At 38.5% G+C, this 22,719-nt stretch overlaps 1 protein-coding gene across 1 annotated transcript in view; it reads right to left on the bottom strand.

Moving 5' to 3' along the window:
- The window catches only part of MRC1 (mannose receptor C-type 1), a 69,336-nt gene that overhangs the window by 27,607 nt on the left and 19,010 nt on the right, over positions 1 to 22,719 (bottom strand). The window contains 11 exon segments of the mRNA XM_032235404.1: positions 779 to 820; positions 1,936 to 1,964; positions 1,966 to 2,074; positions 4,276 to 4,367; positions 6,133 to 6,254; positions 7,777 to 7,976; positions 8,525 to 8,673; positions 9,772 to 9,887; positions 11,023 to 11,133; positions 12,958 to 13,115; positions 16,936 to 17,118. Of these exon segments, the coding sequence (XP_032091295.1) occupies positions 779 to 820; positions 1,936 to 1,964; positions 1,966 to 2,074; positions 4,276 to 4,367; positions 6,133 to 6,254; positions 7,777 to 7,976; positions 8,525 to 8,673; positions 9,772 to 9,887; positions 11,023 to 11,133; positions 12,958 to 13,115; positions 16,936 to 17,118 (1,311 nt within the window).

Here is a 22,719-nt window from a genome sequence, read left to right as displayed (position 1 = left end):
AGTGGGATTTCTAGATCCCTCTCGCAGGTACTACTATTGGACCTGATACCATGCATTCAATACATGTACATTTGTTTTTCTTTCCTAAGTATAGAACCTTATTTTTCTCACCTTTGAATCTTATTTTGTTAGATAGGGCCCATTGTTCAAATTGTCAAGTTCCTTCTGGATCTTAAGCCTATTGTCTCTCTAAAGGTTTTGTACAGGGTCATTTTTTGGGAAATATTTGTTCTTTATTATGTTCAGTTTGGATAAACTTTTTCTTACTTTGTTTGGAGTTTCTCATTTTGTAGGTTGAGTTTCATAATATCTAGGCTTGCCTCTTGACCCTTTACTTTTCTTTCAAATAGTTTATTTAGTTTACATTTGATCCATGTGTAATTTGGGTCTTCTATGGGCATGAATATGTACATGGAACATATTATGCAAATCACAACAGCATCAGTCTCTTTGTCCATGGCTGTATTTTATCAATAGTTGATTGATAAAAATATATAAAGATGTTTCAAAAATTTAAAAAATTTTAAAAGTTCAAATTTAAAACTATTTTTCACTATTTTCAGCCAGCAGTGCCCTCAGCAAACTGCAACAAACCAATGTGTCAATGAACAAACTATCATTATGCTGCCTTTACATACTTGTGTCCTACATTTAACACAGGTATATAAGTAATGATGTTTGCATGATAATGGCACATGCCAATTTGTCCTCAAGAAGACAGTTTTAGCTTTACCATCAGCAAAGAAACATTTCATTGTACAAAGCCATAGAAACGTACTTTGAATGGGTGAATTTGTTGGTTCTGGCTTTAGTTGCACACCTGAAAAAGAAAAGTTAGAGTAAAATCTCATCAGCATATATGGTTCCTCAATTAAAAGGACACCATGGAATAGTATCATACTTTTATTCTCATAAATGATTGAGATCGGGTGCTTTCAAGTCATTTTTGACTCCTGACAAACTACTTGAACTGTCCCTGCACTTTCCTTGGCAAGGATTTTTTTGGAAATGAGTTGCCATTGCTTCTTTCCTAAGGCTGAGGGAGAATGCTTGGTCCAAAATTATCCAGTTGGCTTTGTGCCTAACAGAATCCCAGTTTCTAACTTGGTGCCATAACTATTACACCAAACAGTGTCTCTTAATTAGTTTATTATCATAAATTAAATAGATATTTCAAAAATGTTCCCTCAGTGATTTAAAATTTGTAATTTAAAAGATATATAAGATATCTATTTATATAGTACATAGTTAGTTATACAGTTATATAAAAATATAACAGCCTAATGAGTCAAGCAAAGAATTTAGCTAAAACAGCATCCTTTCCTCCTGCACTGGTCAACTAGGTGACAATCAAAAGTCCAGAAATAGTTATTTACTTTTGTTGCTGCTCTCTGGAAACATTTAATGAGAATTATGCTTATCTCACATGTAGCCACTGACTTTCTAGAAAACACTAAATATTTACAGAGTTTCCACACTCGTTTCTAGATTCTAACAAAATTTATTTTGCTATATTTGTTTTAAACGTGTTTTAGGCGCATAAACATATATGGTTTTTATTATTTTTACACCGTATAACATTTTATTCCTTAATATCAATGAAAGGATTATGCAACTCTAACTCTGTCATAATCTTAAGTTTCTTGAAGAGAAGTGTAAGAGACTAAAGGCATTTTGAATATGGTAATCCACTAGTATCTCTGATTGCCCTGTTAATTTACACTCCTTGGACAATAGCTTATCCCCAAGGTATGAAATACCACTAGCTAACTTTATGGATAGAAATTTTAAACAAGGATGTTTATTATTCCTCAGACCCAGCCAACTTACAGATTTTTTTTAAAAAAAAATAAGATATTGTTATTATTTACTGATGTTATTAACCTGATATCAATCTGAAGATGTTATGATTTCACATGACAAAGAAAGTTGTACCTTTTGTAATCTGCAGATCCAGAAAATATTTCCTCACAATGTACATCATTCCAATACATATTTTCTGCATTTAACTCTCCACAGTGTTCAATTCCATTATAATTATTGGGTTCTCCATATCCCCAATTGACATACCTAGCTAATATAGAAATAGGGAATATTAATTTGTTGAAAAAATACATTTTATGATGCAAATTCAAACTAACTGTCACTGCCAGGGGTCAAACTAGCAGCGTCATGTTGTCGTCACATGATGTATCACAATGCTTTTTTTCCCTTCGTGGATCTAAGGTAGGCATGGCCTGATGCAGTCAGCCCGCAGGCCTCAGTTTGACACTCCTGCCAGAGCTTTAAACTGGATTTTTAAAATCTATATTAGTGGTTTCAGGTTCAATACTGGTTTTTTATAAGCTAAGTAGGTGTTCTGCCATTGAGACAATCAATTGCAACAATCAAGGAAATCTACCATATTTTTCGGAGTATAAGACGCACCAAGGTTTTGAAGAGGAAAAATTTTTTTAAAATTTTTTTGCACTCTGCAATCCTTCCAAAAACAGCCCATTTTTCATGAAAATGGGCCCATTTTTCATGAAAATGGGCCCATTTCCCCCCCAAAAAAGCATGAATAGCCTTTAGGGAGCTTGGAAGGTGTTCCTGGGGAATGGGGGGCAAAAACGAGCAAAAAATGGCCCATTTTTCATGAAACGGGCCCCATTTTTCCATACAAAACGGGCATGGATAGCTTTTAGGAAGCTTATAGAGTGCTCCAGGGGGATGGGAAGGGCAGAAATGAGCAAAAATGGGCTATTTTTTGCTCAGTTTTACCCCCCAGCCCTCAGGAGCTCTCTGAAAGCCTCCTACAAGCTACACACAGCCATTTTGGTGAAGGCCAAAAATGCTGCATTCAGTGTATAAGATGCACCCAGATTTTCAGCCTCTTTTTTGAGGGAAAAAGGTGTGTCTTATACTCCAAAAAATACGGTGATTTCTCAGGGATACTTTTGGAGAATTCATTTTGCTTGAATTTTAAGAAGTTAATGATATCATTTATCCATCCACAGATTGTAGGTCTGGGCAATGTTAGCTTGTTAAATTGTTAGCAGGTTTTCTTGCTTGCTTGTCTGTTAGGCTTGATTGATTTTTATCCCATCTTTATTATCAAATTGGCAAACTTATATAATGTTTCTTCCTCCTCTTCTTTTCTCCCAGCAACAACACTGTAAGGTGAGTTGGGCTGAGAGAAATTGACTGGCCCAAGGTCACCCAGCTGGCTTTTCTACATAAGGTGGAACTAGAACTTACAGTCTCCTGGTTTCTAAGCGAAACTGTCATTTCAGCTGAAGGCCAGGTTACATTATCACCAATTATCAATATTATTTGATGGCTTGTTGTAATCCAGCTTCATTATTTTAGAAATAGCACATCCAACACACCTTCATCTTCCTACTTTTCCAGCAATAACATAACCCTATGAGGTGGGCTGAGCTTAGAGAGAGTGACTGGCCCAAAGCCACTCAGCTGGATTTTATTATGATCGTCTAGCTTTGGCCACTGAAGGGCTGATGCAGTCACATTGCTGGAAGGGGGCGTAACAGATATTTTTGGCTTTGTTTTTTACATTGTGTAAGGTATGTTGGGGTAAAAGATATTCCTTTATAGAATATCTGAAATAAATACATCAGCAAACTAACCTTGTGGAGGTTTAATACTTATTTATTTAATTGAAAAATAACTGAATGTGCTCCTTTGCCAATAAAATTTGGCAATTAGATTTCTGGAAATTTCTAGCTATATTCTGGAGATCAGCAAACCATTCAATTCTGATCCAAGGCATGGAGTTTAGTGATGAATATGTTATCTCAATTAGCAGCCAAGACTTCAAGTTGTCCCCCCCCCTTTTTTTTAATCCCCCTGATGATAGATGATCTCACTCAGTAGATGTTAAATAGGAGTGAGAATGTAATGAGCCTTGAGGGAGCAACCATGGACTGGACCTCTTACTTCCTATCAACCCTGATTGGGACTGATCTTGGAGAAAGAAGCCAAACCAGCACAAAAATGCATGCCAAGCCTTACACCCTGCAGCTGGCCCAAAAGGATATTACGGTCAATGGTATGGAAGACCCCTGAAAGGTCAGGTAGAGTAATGGTGGATGTGCTCCCCCCATCCTGCTCTCACCAGAGAACAATGCATTAGTCAATATTGTTGGCTGCAATATTTCAGTGCAACATTCCAGATTCCTTATTTTTCAACTCAATTCCCCAGTCTACTTTGCCAAAGCATATTTTTTAAAAACAACAAACAAGAAGAATACTGCATGAGAAAAAAGTTGAAATCACTCACTGGAGAATCATCACTCCATTTAAACCCATCCTGTGGGTTTAAATAATTTAAACCAAGCCAGTAATTGAAACTGGTGATTCCAGAGTTCCTGCAACATAACACAAACATAAATAAAAGCAAGGTTTTAAAAAGTGAGATAGCGATGGTTGATTTCCCTTAAAATCTGAAAAGTCTGAACATTTCTGAAAGAATAAACCAATAAATGCTTTTGATAGGTAGACTCACTCTGTAATGGAAGTGCAAACCAATTTTCAAATGTTCTTTTAAAACTATTTTAAAATAAGGTTAATATGTATATTACCACCATATAAAGAAGGAATGGGATTTGGATCATGGCCTACCATCTACTGGCAAAAAGGGAGAATAGTAGGAGTATCAGAATGAAGAATGGTGATAAGTCATCTCAAAGAGAATGTGTTATGCCAGGGGTGTCAAACTCGATTTTGTTGAGGGCCACATCAGGGTTGTGTTTGACCATTCAAATGAGAAATATAAACGAGACTGGGAAAAAATGGATTGACTATATACAAAACAAATATGGGACTAAGAAATTACAGATAGCCTATGCTTAAGATTAGGAATAATCTAAACTGCTTAAAGCTAGTGCAACAGGAAGAAGCTGAGTTTAATGCAGAGATGTTATTAACTTCTTTTTTTATTTCCTTTGTCTTAATATATTTTAGACTGTATTTGTTAAAAATCTATACCGTGTACGGGTTCTGGGAAGTCGGGGGGGGGGGAAGGGAGGTGGGGTGTTAGGGGGAGGGGGGATATATAGTATGTGTTAGATTTTAAAGTAACGTGACTGCACTTGTATACTGTTGCTCTTTAATTTCACTGTAAAAATAGGACAAGCTGAATATATTAATAGATAGTAGAAATACACCGAAGGGAGGAGTAGAGGGATAGAAGAAAGAGGGGTAGAGAGGGTGGGAGAGAGGATGGGAGGGAGGGTGAGAAGGAAGGGAGGGAGTGTACTGGGAGAGAGGAGTGGTAGAGGGGGAGGGGAAGTAGGGTAGAGGGGAATGTTGGAGGGAAGATGGAAAGTTGGAGGGGAGCGAAAGAAAGGGTGTATGGAGGGTCGAAGAGGTACATTGGGTTTCTATTTTGGGGGTATTGTTGACAAGAGGAATGGCTGTGTTTATTGTTTAATGTTATATGGCCCCGGTTATGCACAGTATATGTGTGACTGTACGAAATGAAAATGGAAAATAAAAACACATTTACAAGAAAAGGGTTGTGTTTGACTTCGAGGGGCCAGAGAGGGTGTGGCCAGTCAATGTCACTCATGTCGAGGCATCTGTGGAGGCTTGAGCATTCTGCCAGGAAAAACAAGCTCCTGAACTCCGCGTGCATCCCTCCTAGCTCTATTTTTGCTGGCAGAGGCACTGCGGGCCAGTCCTTTGCTATTTCTGGGGTGGGCCCACGGGCCAGATCTAAGCATCCCATGGGCCGGATCTAGCCCCTGGGTCTTGACTTTGATACCCCTGATACCCCTGTGTTACACACTATAAAGTCCGAGTCTGGCCCTAATATTTAATTCAGTGTTTCTCATTTTGGAATTTTAAGGTGTTTGGACTTTAACTCCCAGTATTCTCTAGTCAGCTAAACCACATGATTTAATATTGCCATGTTTTAAAAACTTTAATTAGATTGTTCTGTTACTTTATTTCAATTCTTAGAATCTACAGCCTAGTACTGAGCAGTGATATGTGGGTTAAGGTGTGTGAATTCCAGCTTATATCTTCTTTATTGTCAACAAAATGTATGGGCTATGGGTTCAAAGGCATTTTGATTATGTTCCTAGAATGAAAGAGTTTACACTGCAGAGATACATACATCCATGGACTCACCGCAAATAATTCTGCAGCGTACTGGATTCTTTCGAATTAAAAATGGAAGCTAGGTCTCCTCCAATTGCTAAACAGAAACTCCGAGCATCTGCCCATGACCTCTTGCCTTGGTTTAAGAAAGCCTAATGACAATACATTATTTTGCAATTAAGCAGGAAAACAATGTGCACATGATAAATTGAGAAGTATATCATTAGCAAAGCATAGTAATGATACTGACAAAATCACTGCAGTCACAACAGTAAAAGAAATATGGGAAGTAACAGTCCACACAACATGTCATAATTTCATCTCCATTTTTTCTACTTCAGAAAGAATGGAAAACTTCCCCACCACTAGCTAGGGCTGAATTAAATTTAGCTGACATCAGCTTACAGCTAATAATGACTCCACTGAGTTTCTCATAGATGGAAATGAAAGACGATATTTATTTTATTAAATTCCACCCATCTTACTCACAGGTGGCAATAGCTATACAATATAATAGAAAACTCAGTTTTTAGTAAAGTAATGTATTCACATAGAGCATAAACATCTGGTGACTCGGTGGACATGTAGACCTTTTTGTTAACAATACAAACGAAGTTTACCAATTCCTTCTTCCAAAATTTCTCTCCTATCCATGTACAAAATAATTCCAACCCTGCTTAGTTTTAGCTGAATAAACCAAGGTTTTCATATCTAGTGAGACAATTTCAAAAGAAAAACCTGGAATTGTATTGGATTGGTAAGACGTCTCTCAAAAGATGTGGGAATGAGCAAAACACTGCTATATAGATATACCCTATAGCAGTGATGGAGAACCTTTTTGGCACAAAGTGCCCAAACCTGAACGCACACGCATGCACACCAGTCACCTGGTCTTCTGGTTTCTGGCATGCACCAGCTGGTCTTCATGTGTGCTGGAATGCCAATAACCCAAAGACTAGGTGGCTTGTGCATATGAGCGTGTAATGCATGCAGGCCAGCTGGTCTTTGGGTTTCCAGCGCACACAAAGACAGCTGGCCGGCATGCATGCATATGCCGGAAACCAGAAAAGTAGCTGGCCATGGTGTGCATGCCCACAGAGAGGGCTCTGCGTGCCACTTCTGGCACATGTGCCATAGGTTCACCATCATGGCCCTATAGATACAACAATGAAAGGAAAGATGCATTTATAAGATTCACATACATTTGGTGTCTCAGCAAGTGGCAGCACTTAGCTCTGGTCCCCAGTGGAGGGAGATCAAACTTGTCAAGATGACAGTCACAACTATGCAATCAAAACCCTGCCCTTTTTATGGTTTCAACACATGGGAAAAACGATGTAGCTTTCATTGTTGGGGCCAATCTTCTCTCTCTCCCTCCCCCACCCCCCTCTCTCATACACACACACCACTCCATTGCTGGTTTCAGAAGTCATATTGTTGAAACTCTGTGTTTCGATTTTGGTAGGAGTCTGTGGTAGGAGACCAGAAGGAAGAAAGACAAGTAAAGTATATCATGATTGTTATTGTGGGAATTTTTTTAAAAAAAATCCTTCTAGAAGGGGAGGCAAATTACAGCCATATTGTTGCTAAAAAGATTACATGCAACATCCATGAAGTACCAAGAACTAAGTTTAGCTTTCCTTATGTTATATATTCTACAGAGAAGGGGCATACTTTGAAGCACATATTCCTTTCTTCACTTGTTACCCAGCCTTCAGGACACTGAGGGGCAGGTGTTGTAGTTGGTATCGGTGGAGGGGTCACGCCATCAGCAAAGCGCTTACAAAGAAACTTTGCCCTGGTCTCACATTTCAAAAGATCCCATAATCCAGCTGTAATTCCAGTTGTCATTGCAACACAGCCTGGCTTCCGACCTTCAAGATAGATCAAACAATAAACATCTCTGTATTATTTAAAGTGAGACATCTGATTCAAGATAAATACTTAGGTACTTTTTAATTTATTTTACTATAACTTCCCAAACCATTTCCCCAAAGGATGCTATTGGTTTTTTTTTATTTGAGAGTACATTGTTTGTAAAGACTAATAAAGAAGGAAAATTATTGTTAAAGAAAACAATTTCATACCAAATTGGCATTGTGCCAGATTTGTTATCCTTGTCTTCAACAAAACAGAAAAGTAGAAATGCATTAATTCATTTTTTGATTTAATCAGAACAAGAGCTAATTCTAATAAAGGAAGTAATTAATAATAAGATGACTAATTAAATAAACTGACCAGGGATAATCTATTTCCATTCCGTCAATTCCAAGGAAGCGCATTTTCAGAAAAATTGTTTGTGTGACTGAGAAAAATAAATAAATGTATCCCTAGACTTCAGTGAGATCAAGATATGAAGTGAGAACTTTATTAAATTCAATAGGTCAGAGTAGAGCCATTTCCAAATATTAATTATATGTACCTGGCATTTCTGAATTCCAGTGAGTGAATTGGAGTGGCTGTCCATTGGTCCACCTGAATGTTCCTTTTTCTTGTATGTCGGACAGACCAATCCAGATATAAGGTTCAGTCTTGAAGCCAACCAAACTGGTCAGAAAAGCTTGTTCATACCTGTAGAAAAGAGATAATTGGCAATTTTTTTTGCCAATTTTATCAATTTTGCCCATATTTGTCACAATGTGCTATGTGTGCCAATGTCAGCGTCCAAAATTATTTCTAAATTCTTTAAAGCAATTACATATTTAAGAAAATCAACCCAGATTATTCTTTGGAAGGACATTGAAATAAAGCCCAATATTTTTAGCTTTCACAAAATAGAAGGGGATGACTCATTGAAAAAGGCCCGGATGTTGGCAAAAGAAGGAGGCAGCAGAGGATGAAATGGTTAAATAGTCAACACAATGAGCATGTATGTGGGAAAACTCCTGGAGACAGACAGCCGAAGGCAGAGTGGCCTGGTGTTCTGTGGTCCATTGGGATTGTGAAGAGTTGGGCATGACTTAATGACCGAACATCAAACTTGCATATTTGTTTAAATTTCAGGAATGTTTTAGATGATTTATTAGAAAGAGAGCATGTTTACTTCTATAGACCTATTCTCTGGTTGTCAGCAGAGAATTGTTTGAGTACATTGATGAGTAGAATATGGTAATAGTTGTGTTTGAAATGAATATAGGAACCACGAAGTTCTTGGAATAAACAATTTCCTGCCATCCATACAAGCAATAATCCAGACCAATCAGCCAAAAGACTATTAGCATGGCTCCAACATTTGGAGAGTATTTTATCAATCTGAACTTAATGGTCCATACTAAATGGAATAGATCACACTCCTAAAACAGGAATTGTCTATTTTTTTCCTCCTTCCCTTTGAAACCTCTTTATCCTTGAAAAATTGTTCCTGTTAGTTGGAACAGTTTTAGATATTGTCTGTCTTTTAAATTTAGTTAAATGTTGCACCAAAGCTAATCTCAAGGGAGTTAAATATTTTTCAACTTGAATATCTGTTACTTTACTCATTATTTCCAACTATCTAAACTTGTATTTGATCATGAAGACTGGACATATTGAAAGTTGAAGCAGACTACAACTTCATAGTGCCAGACTTGTCTGCAGCAAGAATGTATTTTTTCAGAAGACACGGGAAATATATATATATATATAATTAGCACTCTTTAAATAAAACCATTTTAAATCAATGTTTATTACCTATTTTCAACATAAGCTAAAGTAGCCCCATTATCTGTACACTTTTGACCCGCTTGAGCAAATGATGCAAATGTATTTCCAATCATGTAGCAGTATAAATAGTATCTTTTCCAGCCCTGGAAAGAGAAGAAAATGAAACCTAACCATATATAAGTAGCCTTTTTGCTATAGCTAAGCTGTCCTATACAGCATTGTGTAACGATTCACTTTAACCACTACTTAAACTTGAAGGAAAGCAGGCAAAGATTTCAAGGGCACTGATTTTAATAATACAGTTTTATTACAGATAATACAAAAAACTTAAATGCGTCAGAAAAGCAGGAACTCTACATTTATCTAATCCTCCCTCTCTCTTTCTCTGATCTTCAAAGTTCAAATCCGACATCCCTTTTCTCTATCTGCATACTCTAAAAGAATAATAGACTACCGTAAATCATATCTCATGAGGAAGGGTGATTAATATTTCAGCATTGTCATCATAACTGACTCATTTGATCTCATGCTCTTTGCTCTGACCTTCCTCCTTCTAGTTTCATGGTATGTACGCATTCTATGTTCTTTATTTCTTTTTTTTTTAAGTATGGAAGATCACAAGGAAAATATGTTGAGAACTTATGCTTTTGAAGCAAAAGCAATAGTCAGTTTAGAGGGAGAAAATTCAGACAGATACAAAAATAATTCTGCTAAATATTTCTTTAAATGAAATATGATAAGAGATTAATCAATGAAAAGCCACTTTCTACTCCTCTGTTGGGATATCCATGCTGTTATGAATATGATATTAAAAGGGATATTAAACTCATAGAATATATTACCATGTAAGAGATAATATTTACTCTGCTTCTGCTCTTTTTAAAAATATTTAAGTATAAATCTCTTCTGAAAATATTTTTGAGGACATTCACATTTTGAAATAGTTTTAATATTATATAAATTATTGGTTGCACCCCCATTTTGAATTAATTGCTTTTACAAGTATACATCTTTGCACTTTTCTTTTAAGGTTATTTGTTTTATAAAATAATATAGGACACATTTTAATATTTTATTATATTGAATTCAAAACATAGAAGACAGAACTTTAAAATTCCTTCAAGCAATCTGTGAATATCAGCACCTGAGTACATAAAGATGAATCAATAATCAGATGATTTTTTTAGTTTTGTTCCATTCTCATACTTACTGAACAAATTACATAGAACCAGGAAGAGTAACTAATTAGCACTTTGATCTCATCAATTTTCTACTTACTTTCGAGCATCCTTCATCAATTATATCCTTTTCTGGTGCTTGTTTTAAAGGTTTCCTTTTGCAAATGTATCCATATTCCATTTCACAAGGTTCATCTGCCCAATACCCATCCTGTGTTGGGCAGAAGAAAATGTCAGAATTCCTCTATCATCTGTCAATAAGATATACAGACTGTCTCTTCAGGACTGATGGTTTGACTTTTCTCTTTATGGCTCACCCAGTAGAGTTGACAGCCCCTGAACTCTCTTAACAGTTTAATAAACTTTTTAAAATCCCAAAACCATACATACATACATATACATTTATAAGATGTTTTCTCAAGGCACCTGGTATGCCCCAAATATGTGAGGGAGAATATTGCTTTTCTTTTGTCTTTTAATTCCACTCTGGGAGCCTTCCAGGATGAAACCACTTTTGTATTGAATTTTTTACTGATAAATAAATGAAGGGAGATTAGTATAGATCTATTTCAAGCTATTTAGTTCTCATCAGCTAGCTACACCCTTACTAGGATTTGAACTTAGGCTATTTTACCTGATAGATAGTTATAATAACCTCTGAGCCACATGTTCTCATCTCTTAGCCAGGGGAGTAGCTTGAAATAATTCTATACTAGTCTCCCTTCATTTATTTATCAGCAAAAAATTCAATACAAAAATGGTTTTCTGCCTGGAAAGCTCCTAGGATGGACTGAAAGGCAAAAGGGAAGTAGTATGGTTCCTCCCATATTTGGGGCATACCAGGTGCCTTGACAAAACATCTAATCATTCCGGTGGCTCATCTGATAAGGGAGGAGACTTTGTGGCTCAGAGGTTATTATAACTGCCTAAGGAGGTTATTATAACTGCCTAACATGTAAAATAGCCCAAGTTCAAATCCAGTAACATCTTAGCTGATGTCAGCTAAATAGCTTGAAATAGATCTATACTAGTCTCCCTTCATTTATTTATCAGCAAAGATGTTGATATAATTATAAAAATGGATGCATCAGTTGCAATAGAATTTATTTTGCTTTCTTTTATAGAAGTAACATTTTATTTCTGAGGGAATTGAAATTATAGTAACAAATTAAAAAATAAAATAAAACACAGCTCTTAATACTACACTCGTGGAGTGATATCAGAACTGGTGCAGATTATAGATTTCAAAATTGAACCTCATGCACTTTTGCCTAGTGCTGGTCTATCAAAGCTTGTTGGTTCTTCTGCAGGATACTGCCTTAAAGTAAAGCAAAACTATTATCCAATTATCTCAGTATTCTCTTAATGACAAGATAGATTTTCCAGTCTTATTTTAGAGATGTTAGAGAGCAAATTTGGGACCTTTTATATGTAAAACATGAGCTGTAATCTCAGTTAATCTAAAGAAAGGTGGAAAGTAATTGTCTAAATTAGTTATTATTTCATTATTTATTTATTTAAAGTTAGTGTGGAAACTAGTATGTAGTAGTGCAGATCCCAAAACCCTTTATTTTTAATGCTGTTGTTCTGTTTCTATTATCTTTATTCAGCCATTTCAATATCCTTACCCACCTGGTCAACATGAGGTACTAACATTGAGGATTCGCTGTGCACAACAGATTCAATAATAGCAATAGTACTTAAACTTAAATTCCACTTTACAATGCTTTACAGACCTCTCTAAGAGGTTTACAGAATCAATATATTGCCCCAACAATCTGGGTCCTTATTTTACTGACCTCGGAAGGATGGGAGGGGGAGTCAATCTTGAGCCTGGTAAGAGTCGAACTGCCAACTGGCAGTCAGCAGAAGTAACCTGCAGTACTGCATTCTAACCACTGCACCACTGTGGCTCATAATACGAATGGAAAGATTCTCTCCATTTAATCGGTTGACTACATAGAGAAGTCAAGTATTATGAGGATTCTAACAATAATTAATTAGAATATAGTGAAGATGTCAAAACTTCATTTACCTTTCCTTTCATGACCACACAGTCTTCTTGCCTGCTATAAGCATGTGTTGGCTGGCCACGGAGCCATTTGGTATATGTCACAGGACTCCCATCTGACCATTCAAAGAACATTTGAATCTTGCGATCATTCAGACCAATCCATAATTCATCACTTGGTTCTAATTCATTACAGGTAAACAAAAAGTATATTAATATTTTCAACATATATGCTGCAATATTTTTTTTCTAAATAACCAATCTTCTACTTATATTTTTAGTGTTTATAGTTTACTTTGCATTTAGTGAATGTTTTAGTGTGCTTGTTTAATGTGATTTTAGAATGTTGCAAACTACTTTGGGAGAATGGGTTTAAAGGATATCATGCACATTTTTAAGGTTAAAAAAAGAAATAAAATTGAAACAATGTACTTTTTCCACAATCCATATCAATCTTGGATGCTGTCTCCTGTATTGAAGGTCATTTAAGTTACTTTCTTCAACCTGGCATATTACAATTCCCAGAACTCCCGGTCAAGTCACCCACAAATGGTCTCAAGTATACAGGTTTCCCACCAACTTTTTCCCTCCACCTTTGAGTAATATGCAAGGACATCCACAAGATCTCCACAAGAGATCAAGCATTGTCAATTTCGCTAGGTAGACCAGACGAGGAAATCAACTCCACAGAAAGATAAAAACTACTCTTATTGAAATAGTGTATAATAGAACCTTGGAAGTCTGATTATGCTGCACCTCTTTTCCTTCTTATAGGTTCAGTAAATCAGGAATGTCTCTGGCTGAGTCATTTGTGAATGTTATCTTCTTGTTTTGTATTTTTTTTTAAAAAAAAATCAGATCCTTTTTCCTGCATGGCTCCATCAAGATCATCTTCTTAGCAAGCATTAACCATTATGAACAATGGGACAAATAGTCGGATTAGGGGAAAGTTGTAAAGCTGTGTGAACATATCTCTGCCTCTCCCATCCTGCCAATCAGTCCTCACTCCTGTGGATCCAGGAATCTTTGCCTCACAAGTGGTATATAAGGAATGGTTTCTATGAAACCCTTCCTCCACTGAACAGCGCTGAAATATGAAGGGATTGCTTTTCAGTAATAATTTTCTAATTTGATGCCTTCTGCAGACATTTTTTATACTAATCAATCATTAATGTCCTGTGGACAACCATTTAAATATGAGCCAGCAGTGTGCAGCAGCTGCCAAAAAAAGCCAACATGGTTCTAGGCTGCTTAAACAGAGGAATAAAATCAAGATCACATGAAGTGTTAATGCCACTTTATAACGCCTTGGTAAGGCCACACTTGGAATACTGCATTCAGTTTTTGTCACAATGTAAAAAAGTTGTTGAGACTCTAGAAAGAGTGCAGAGAAGAACAACAAAGATGATTAGGATTGAGGGCTAAAACATATGAAGAACAGTTGCAGGAACTGGGTATGTCTAGTTTAATGAAAAGAAGGACTAGGGGAGACAGCAGTGTTCCAATATCTCAGAGGTTGCCACAAAGAAGAGGCAGTCAAACTATTCTCCCAAACACCTGAGGGCAGGATAAGAAACAATGGGTAGAAGCTAATCAAGGGGAGAAGCAACCTAGAACTAAGGAGAAATTTCCTGACCGTTAGAACAATTAATCAGTGGAACAATTTGCCTCCAGAAGTTGGGAATGCTCCAACACTGGAAATTTTTAAGAAGATGTTGGATAACCATTTGTCTGAAGTGGTTTAGGGTTTCCTGCCTAAGCAGGGGGTTGGACTAGAAGACCTCCAAGGTCCCTCCCAACTCTGTTAGTCTATTCTATTAAACAAGAGGAGATAACTTTAAAAAGTCCTACATAGAAGATGGCCAATATAATCTGACTCTATGCCAGAATATAACAGGTGTTTCCTTTTCATGAGACTAAAATACTATGAATAAAACATCATGTACATTATGATTTCTTCAGAGTTCTACAAAATCCAAAAGAACAGAGCACAATATACTATTTGGCTTCCTGCTCTTACTGTCATTTTGATTGTTGTCTCATGACAGAGGTTCTTCTTTCTGAATTCCTGAAATGTTCACATGGTTTGCCTATTTGCTTTCATGTCCCTGTCCCTACTCATCCTATTACTGACAATGGAGATATTTTGATGCAAGAAGCAGAATACTTCTCTCAGATATGGAATGTTGTGGTCTATGCAAAATTCTCAACATTTCACTTTAACTGAAGAGTTTCAGTAGATTTGAAACACATAACGAACATTGCACAAAAATATTTTTTGCAACCCATTATGATCCACCACAGTTATGCTGCTCATACATGGAGAAGACTCACAGGTTTCATCTCCCTGATGGAGGACAAATATGTCCAGTACCTATTCATCCCAAGGAACATACTGTATGTCTTCCAAATTAAAAGTTCTGCATTAAAAAAAGCTTAATCTTGTAGCTTGCATTAACTATGGAACTTCAATATTTGTCCGCTGCTTCTTCTATATTACTTATTTTGCTCCAACTACTGAAAAAGCTTCACTGGTTGAACATTAAACCCCCATTTAACATATATTTAAAAAAAGAAAAAAGCAAGCAGCTTTGAGCAAAACCGAATAGTCCAGTTTCCATGAAATATTTAGACCCATTTAGCAGTGGTTCCTCAAAAAAACTAGGCTAATTTCCCCCCCAGTCATTTAATATCAGATCCTTTGAACTCACATGCAGGAGTTGAATTTGTGATCTTCTATATCCACAGGATGAATTATGCTAATGAGTAACAATTCCTCCTTTCTAATTTCCCAAAGATCAGTAGGCATTGCTTGCCACACCTTCAAGCAAAACTTTCTAATCATGATAGATGAATTGGATAATATATGTGTGTTTAATAAAACCAATAGACTGATCTAAATATGCAACAGATTGATGTGAAAATGCAACAAAAAGCAAGATGTATCCAACTGTCAGTTGGAAATTCAAACTTTGAATGCTACTTCCTGTTCCTAGAGTTCTCAGACTAGTATCTCATAGGGAAAATAAATCTGTATTTTTTATTCTCCAAGTTATTCTTCAGTTGGATAAGAACAAGATGCTTTAAACATTTCTTTTAAAAGAAAAGAAAACTGAAGTGAAATTATCAAGGGTGGAAATAATGCTCTTGAATTATTACAACATACTTGATGTGGCCCTGATCTTCAATATGTCCAGGAGCATCAACTGGTCCACAATGCAATAAAGTAAGACATTATATCTGCATACAGTAACTCTACTCTGCGAACTGAAGTAGCTAACTAAGTTTCTGGGTGTGTGTGTGTGTGTGTGTGTGTGTGTTTCTGTCTGTGTTTCTCTGTCTCTCTTTGTCTCTCTCCCCCCCTCTCTCTCCCTCTCCCTCCCTCCCTCCCCCTTTCCCTCCCCCTTTCCCTCCCTCCACCCCCCCATCTCTCTGCTCTCCATATGAATGCATAGACAATCTTCCTGATTCCACACAGGTGAATTAAGTCCCAACTGAAAATTTTTCATGGAACTGGAAAATCCAGTCAGGCCCAAATTTTGCAAAATGTTGGAAAGTTATATAACCGAAAACATAACAGAATTATAATAGAATTCTTCACCAGCTCTAATAATAAAGTTAAACTATTCCAAGAAGCAACCTGATGATAAGACATAAGCAAAAAGACTTCTTTTGCAGGGAAAGAAATTGCAAATTAGATTTACACCCAATTTCACAATGTATAATATCTCCGCAGGAGTACTGTCATTCCCACATTCATGAACATCTGTAGAATCAATGCAACTGTTCTCAAATATAGGAGGAAATGCACATACAGAAATTTTCAGAAAATTCTGCAAAAGGGCTAAATTCACAATTAAAATTCTTAATGGCAATAGGTCTTAATCATTTAGCAAGATGTATGAAACTATTATTGTCAAAATAAACCACTGCTGTTACTTTCAAGTAAGCCAACTTTTTAGAAAGGGCTGAACATTCACAGAATCCCATACCGATACTCACTGTACCCAAGCAGAGAAATAATAAAACTGTACTCCTCCACGTTATGGATGCTCGCCAGGTCACCACCTTCCTTTCTACACAGATTAGAAGCATCTTGCCAGGAGGTAGTTTGTCTGCGAATCTTATAACATTGACCCACATAAAATATCCATCCTTCAGGGCAATCAGCCGGTATATCAGAATCTGAAAAACATTACAACATCAACAATAATCAAAGCTCTGCTTAGTTCAGATATCTGTTGAGTACTTGTTTGATTACCTTTATATGGCTGCCCACCTCAACCAGGTGGGCTGGTTGTGGAGGGGCCTTTGGTGCTCTCTGAGCTTGGTGGTTTTCTTGCAAATGTTCCATTAACCAACTAGGTAACATCATTAGTATGCATAAAATGGCAAGTAGACTAACATATATTAGCGTTTGTGTATAACCTCTCAGCCATGCTTTATACATACAGTATTTTCTTAATTACAAACCCAACGTTTAATCAATATCAACTTGCTACTGTGGGATTGCTTAGGTTAGGACAGAAGAGGCAGAGGTGGACATGGATAGAGCCAGAATTTATTTTCCTTGTTATTTTTGGAAAAAATCTGAAAGCAAAGAAGTTAGACTGAATAATTACTGATTCACTATCACCTTTCTTATTTTTCTTGGCAAAGAGAACTGGAACTGTCACATCCAACTTCCCAAAACTGGAGTAGAACTTACTAGTTCCAGTAGCAATATTATACTACTGTTTAACTCCAGTGACCAGATTGACATAACTGGGGAATGAGATAACTGGGAATTTCTCCAAGTAAAATACAAAAATGCTGAACTTGGAATTAGAAAGATCTAACTTTAAAAAAAATGCATGTTAGTAATATCTGAAAATCAGCTAAAGAAAAATGGCTCGGTACTTTAAAGCAATTCATGTAGTATTTGGAGTTTGATAACCATTGAAGAACTTAGAGATGCCTGAGAGAATACAAGGATGCTTAATAAGACCTGGAATATCAATATGCCAGTAAAAAGATACAGAAAATATAATGTTTTGCTGTCATATTTTGCTGGAACGGGATTCTACCTGTCTTCGTTGACTGCACGGCAATCATAAAGCTGGAGCATCTTTGGAAGCATTCACATAAACATGTATACTGCATGAGTCAAAAAGAGGGCTGTGAAAAAATCTACAGGCCCCTCACATCCTGGACATAAATTGTTTCAACTTCTACCCTCAAAATGGTGCTATGCACACCAGAACAAATATACACAAGGACAGTGTTTTCCCAAACACCATCATTCTGCTAAACAACTAATTCCTACAACACTGTCAAATTATTTACTGTATTACTATCAGGGATGTGCAGTCAGGGGAGGCAGGGGAGGCGAGGCCTCACCAGTGTCATGAGGAAAAGAAAAATTAAAAGGAAAAAGGCTAAGGTAGTTGCTGGCAGAGTCACAGTGGATGACTCTGCTTAGTGCTAACTGCAGGGGGAGGTGAGAGAACTACGGGCCTCCTTTGCATAAGGAATTTTTTGCCTTTTAACCCTTGCTCAGAGTTAAACAAGGGTTAAAAGGTAAAAAATTCCTTATGCAAAGGAGGCACGTGGTTCTCTGCCTCCTGTTCTGGCAGCAGCAAATCTTGCCTAAGTTGCCTTTTTCTTTTTACATTTTCATTATGGCGGACAAGAGGAGAGTTGAAATCCTCTGACACATCTGGAAAAGCCAGGTATGTGGGTCCGAGGGAGGGGGCAGGAGGGAGGAATTCAAAATTATTGTAATTTAATTTGTAAGTAATTTTTTATTGTAATTTGTGTGTGTGAGTGGGTGGGTGCGTTCTTTCAATTTGAGAGAGAGTTTGTTTGAGAAGAGAGGGAAGGGGCAGAGACAGGGAGGGCAGCTTGTTTGAGAAGAGAGGGGCAGCCCGCCAGCAGAGGGGCACTTTCTTTCTTTTGCCAGGCCCCTCACACCCGTGTCCAGCACATGACCCGTCAAAAGCGCGAACGTCATAAGCGCGGCAACAACACCACGGCGCTAAAACCGCAATTTCAAAAGCACGCCGACAACAGCGCGCCGACAACAGCGTGCCGACAGAAGCGCTATTTCATTTAAGGTAAGATTTACAGTTAGGTTTAGGGTTAGGTTGAGGGTTAGGTTGAGGGTTAGGTTGAGGTTAGGTTGAGGGTTAGGTTGAGGGTTAGGTTGAGGGTTACGTTACAGTGCGCTTCTGTCGGCGTGCTTTTGTCGATGCGCTTTAGGGCTAATTAGTCGCTAATTCGTCGCGTGGTTTTGTCACCATGCTTTAGACACCACGGTTTAGTCAGGCGCGCATTTGTGGTGGAACCGTCCAGCCCACTGGAGCTCGCCGCACCGGGGAAGGAATGAGACCCGGTTGTCCCACGGAGCCCACCGCCGCTTGAGTGGGGAGGACGAGGAGGAGAAGAGTGGTGAGGCCTTGTGCCAGCTGGCCAGCCAGCCAGCCAGGTGGGAGTAGGTCAGGCAGGGGGTGGGTGGGTGGGCTTGGGGGCTTCAGCGGGGCTTTCGGAAAACCACGGCGGGGCTTCGGGGGGGGCTTTTGGAAAACTCCCCCGGAAGCCCCGGCGCAGCTTTCCGAAAGCCCCACTGAAGCCCGCTGCACCGCTTGGAAGACTGATCACCAAGGGTGGGAGGGGGGATCATGGCACCCTGCTTGTCCTAAGCGTGCTGGCAGACTGGCAAGAACTTGGGGCGGGGGGAGTGCGCATCTTTCCCATCCAAGCCCTGTAGACATCATGAACACCCGGCCGGGCTCTGGGGAGCTGAGCAGGATTCCCCCGGGGAGACCCTTTGCCTGTGGTTCGCCTTGACGCAGAGGGGAGCGGTAAGGCAAGAAGGCAAAGGCACTCCCCGGCAGTCGAAGCAGGCAGGTGGCGCAGAGGGGACGCTCTGGACCATTGCCCCTGCTTGGCTGGGTGGCTGGCTACCTCCTGCTCCTGCCGCCTGTCAATTCCCCTGCTTTGCGCCGCCCTCCGCAATCCAGCTCTGGGTCAGCGCCATCCCTGCCCAACAGGGCTCTGCAATCACAGCCAGACAGGCAAGCAGCAGCGGACGGGCAGACGGAGCGCAGTGCTTGAGCCACCCGATAGACGGACGGACGAGCCAATTCTGGAGTCTTCCTCTTCTTCTTCCCCCCTCCTCCTCCTCCTCTTTCTCCAGCTCTGCGGTCCCCTCTGCATTCCCTCATCCCCTCCGCGCCTCTCGTGACCCGCCCAGGAGCTCCCCGGGCTTCCCCCGACCCTTCTCCGTTCTTTCCTGGGGCCTGCAGGTTTCCCTACAAAACTTCCAGGGAAAGCTTTCTTGAAAGTGGGCAAAAGCTGCCTTGCCACCCTGGCGCTAGAGGCAAAAGCCGCCTCTATGTTGGACATAGCTCCGGGGCGGCAGGGCAGCTTTTGTCCGCTTGCCTCACCAGGCATTAACCTCAACGCACATCACTGATTACTATTATTACTCTCATCCTTCCTATTATCTAACTCCTCCCGACTGGCTAGCCCGTCAGGCCTGGGGACAAGGATAGGCGCCCCTCCCGAATGATGAATGTATGTTGCTTGCTATTTTATTATATGTCTCTATGTCAATGTTTGTATTCCCCCTCCCTGATTTTATGTGAGCCGCCCTGAGTCCCCTCAGGGAAAAGGGCGGCCTACAAATATTAATAAAATCTCTAAAAATCTCTAAATCTCCCACATATGGCTATAACTGTTGCTTATATCTTTATGATTTATATTGTTTCCTAGTATGGTTTGATAGCTTATGTATAACCCATGACTATCATTAAGTGTTGTATCTTATGATTCTTGATGAATATGTTTTTTTTCTTTTTATATACACTGAGAGCACATGTACCAAGACAAATTCCTTGTGCATCCACTTGGCCAATAAAGAATTCTATTCTATTCTATTCTATTCTATTCTACTCTACTCTACTCTACTCTACTCTACTCTACTCTACTCTACTCTACTCTACTCTACTCTACTCTACTCTACTCTATTCCACTCTACCCTATTCTATTCTAACATGTTTCCCTAGATCAGAAAGAGGTAAAGTAAAAGTAAAGGTTCCCCTCACACATATGTGCTAGTCGTTCCTGACTCTAGGGGGTAGTGCTCATCTCCATTTCAAAGCCAAAGAGCCAGCACTATCTGAAGACGTCTCCATGGTCATGTGGCCGGCATGACAAAATGCCAAAGGCACATAGAACGCTGTTACTTTCCCACCAAAGGTGGTTCCTATGTTCTACTTGCATTTTTTACGTCCTTTCAAACTGAAGCAGAAGCTAGGGCAAGTAATGGGAGTTCACTCTGTTATGCAGCGGCAGGCATTTGAACCACCAAACTGCCAACCTTTCTAATCGACAAGCATCTTAGCCACTGAGCCACCACATCCCAAACCAGGAAGAGGTAGTTGCATTCTTTTCACACTTCCTGCTTCTGATTTGCTCCCATTTAAACTGGAAATTACAAGGAACTCTAATAAAGGCCTGGTTCTTGAAACAATTTTAGCCATAGTGGGATGTGTTTCAGTTTCAAAAAGTCAACATGCATTCACATACAGGCTAACAACAAACTTTAAAATATAGCTAGTCTTCACATACTAACAATAATTAGGACTGACAACTCCATCACTAAGTGGTGCAATCATTAAATGAAACATCATGTGATCATGCCAAGTTATGATGTCAATTCCAACTGCAGATGTTAAGGGAGTCAGTGCATATTATTATGTGTATCATCACTGACTTTGACTTCTGCCAACTTCTCCATTGACTTTTCTTATTGACAACTTGCAGAAGATAAGTCTTCAAATTAGAATCACATCGCTACAGGATGACAGAAGCAGAGGTGGTATGGGACTCCTGGACTGGGAGCTTTATTACAAAATAGCAGCACTAACATGGATCAGGGATTGGATAAATTTTTAAAATAAAAGAATACTAAAATTAGAGGGCCACGATTTGCAAATGGGATGGCATTTTTTCCTATGGGAAGAGGACAAAAAGAAACAAAAATATTTTCACAGACACTATGTTAGAGATGCACTGATACAGGTCTGGAATAAAATTAGAGAAAAACATTACATGAAAATACCAGCACGGCTTTCCACTATGGAAGCCATGACACATCCCAATACACTAGATCCATCGAAAATGGTTAGATATGGTGAAATTTTAAACAGCCAAGGGAATTTGAAAACAAATCCAGAATTAAAGGAGCAAAATATAAATATACATTGGTGGCCATATCTTCAACTACAATCGAGATACAAAAAAGACGTAAAAGAATATGGAATATATATATAGAATTACAACAAATAGATAAAATTTTAATTGGCCTGGAAAATAAATTCATAACGAAAATTTACAAATATTTATTAGAAGTAACATTAGAAGAAGAAAAAGTTAAAAGTTGCATGATAGCGTGGGCCAAAAACTTTGGCTATAACATAGATCTAGTGGATTGGGAAAGAATTTGGAACACAAATTATAAACTAATACGATCAGCAGCACTTAAAGAAAATATATACAAAATGTTTTATCGTTGGCATTTATCACCAACAAGATTGGCTAAAATGTACCCAAACATGAAGCTGACCTGCTGGAAGTGTAAAAAAGTACAAGGGGCCTATTATCACATATGGTGGACCTGCCCGGAAACACAAAAATATTGGACAAAAATTTGGAAATGGGTGCAAGAAATTACAGGAGAACAGATAAAATACAAACCGAAATCTTTCTACTGGGAATAATCAAAGGGAAATATACAATGAA

This window comes from Thamnophis elegans, chromosome Z (assembly GCF_009769535.1).
Source record: "Thamnophis elegans isolate rThaEle1 chromosome Z, rThaEle1.pri, whole genome shotgun sequence".
Lineage (NCBI taxonomy): Eukaryota > Metazoa > Chordata > Lepidosauria > Squamata > Colubridae > Thamnophis > Thamnophis elegans.
The sequence above is the reverse complement of the archived record's forward strand: the minus strand, read 5'-3'. Positions and strand labels throughout refer to the sequence as shown.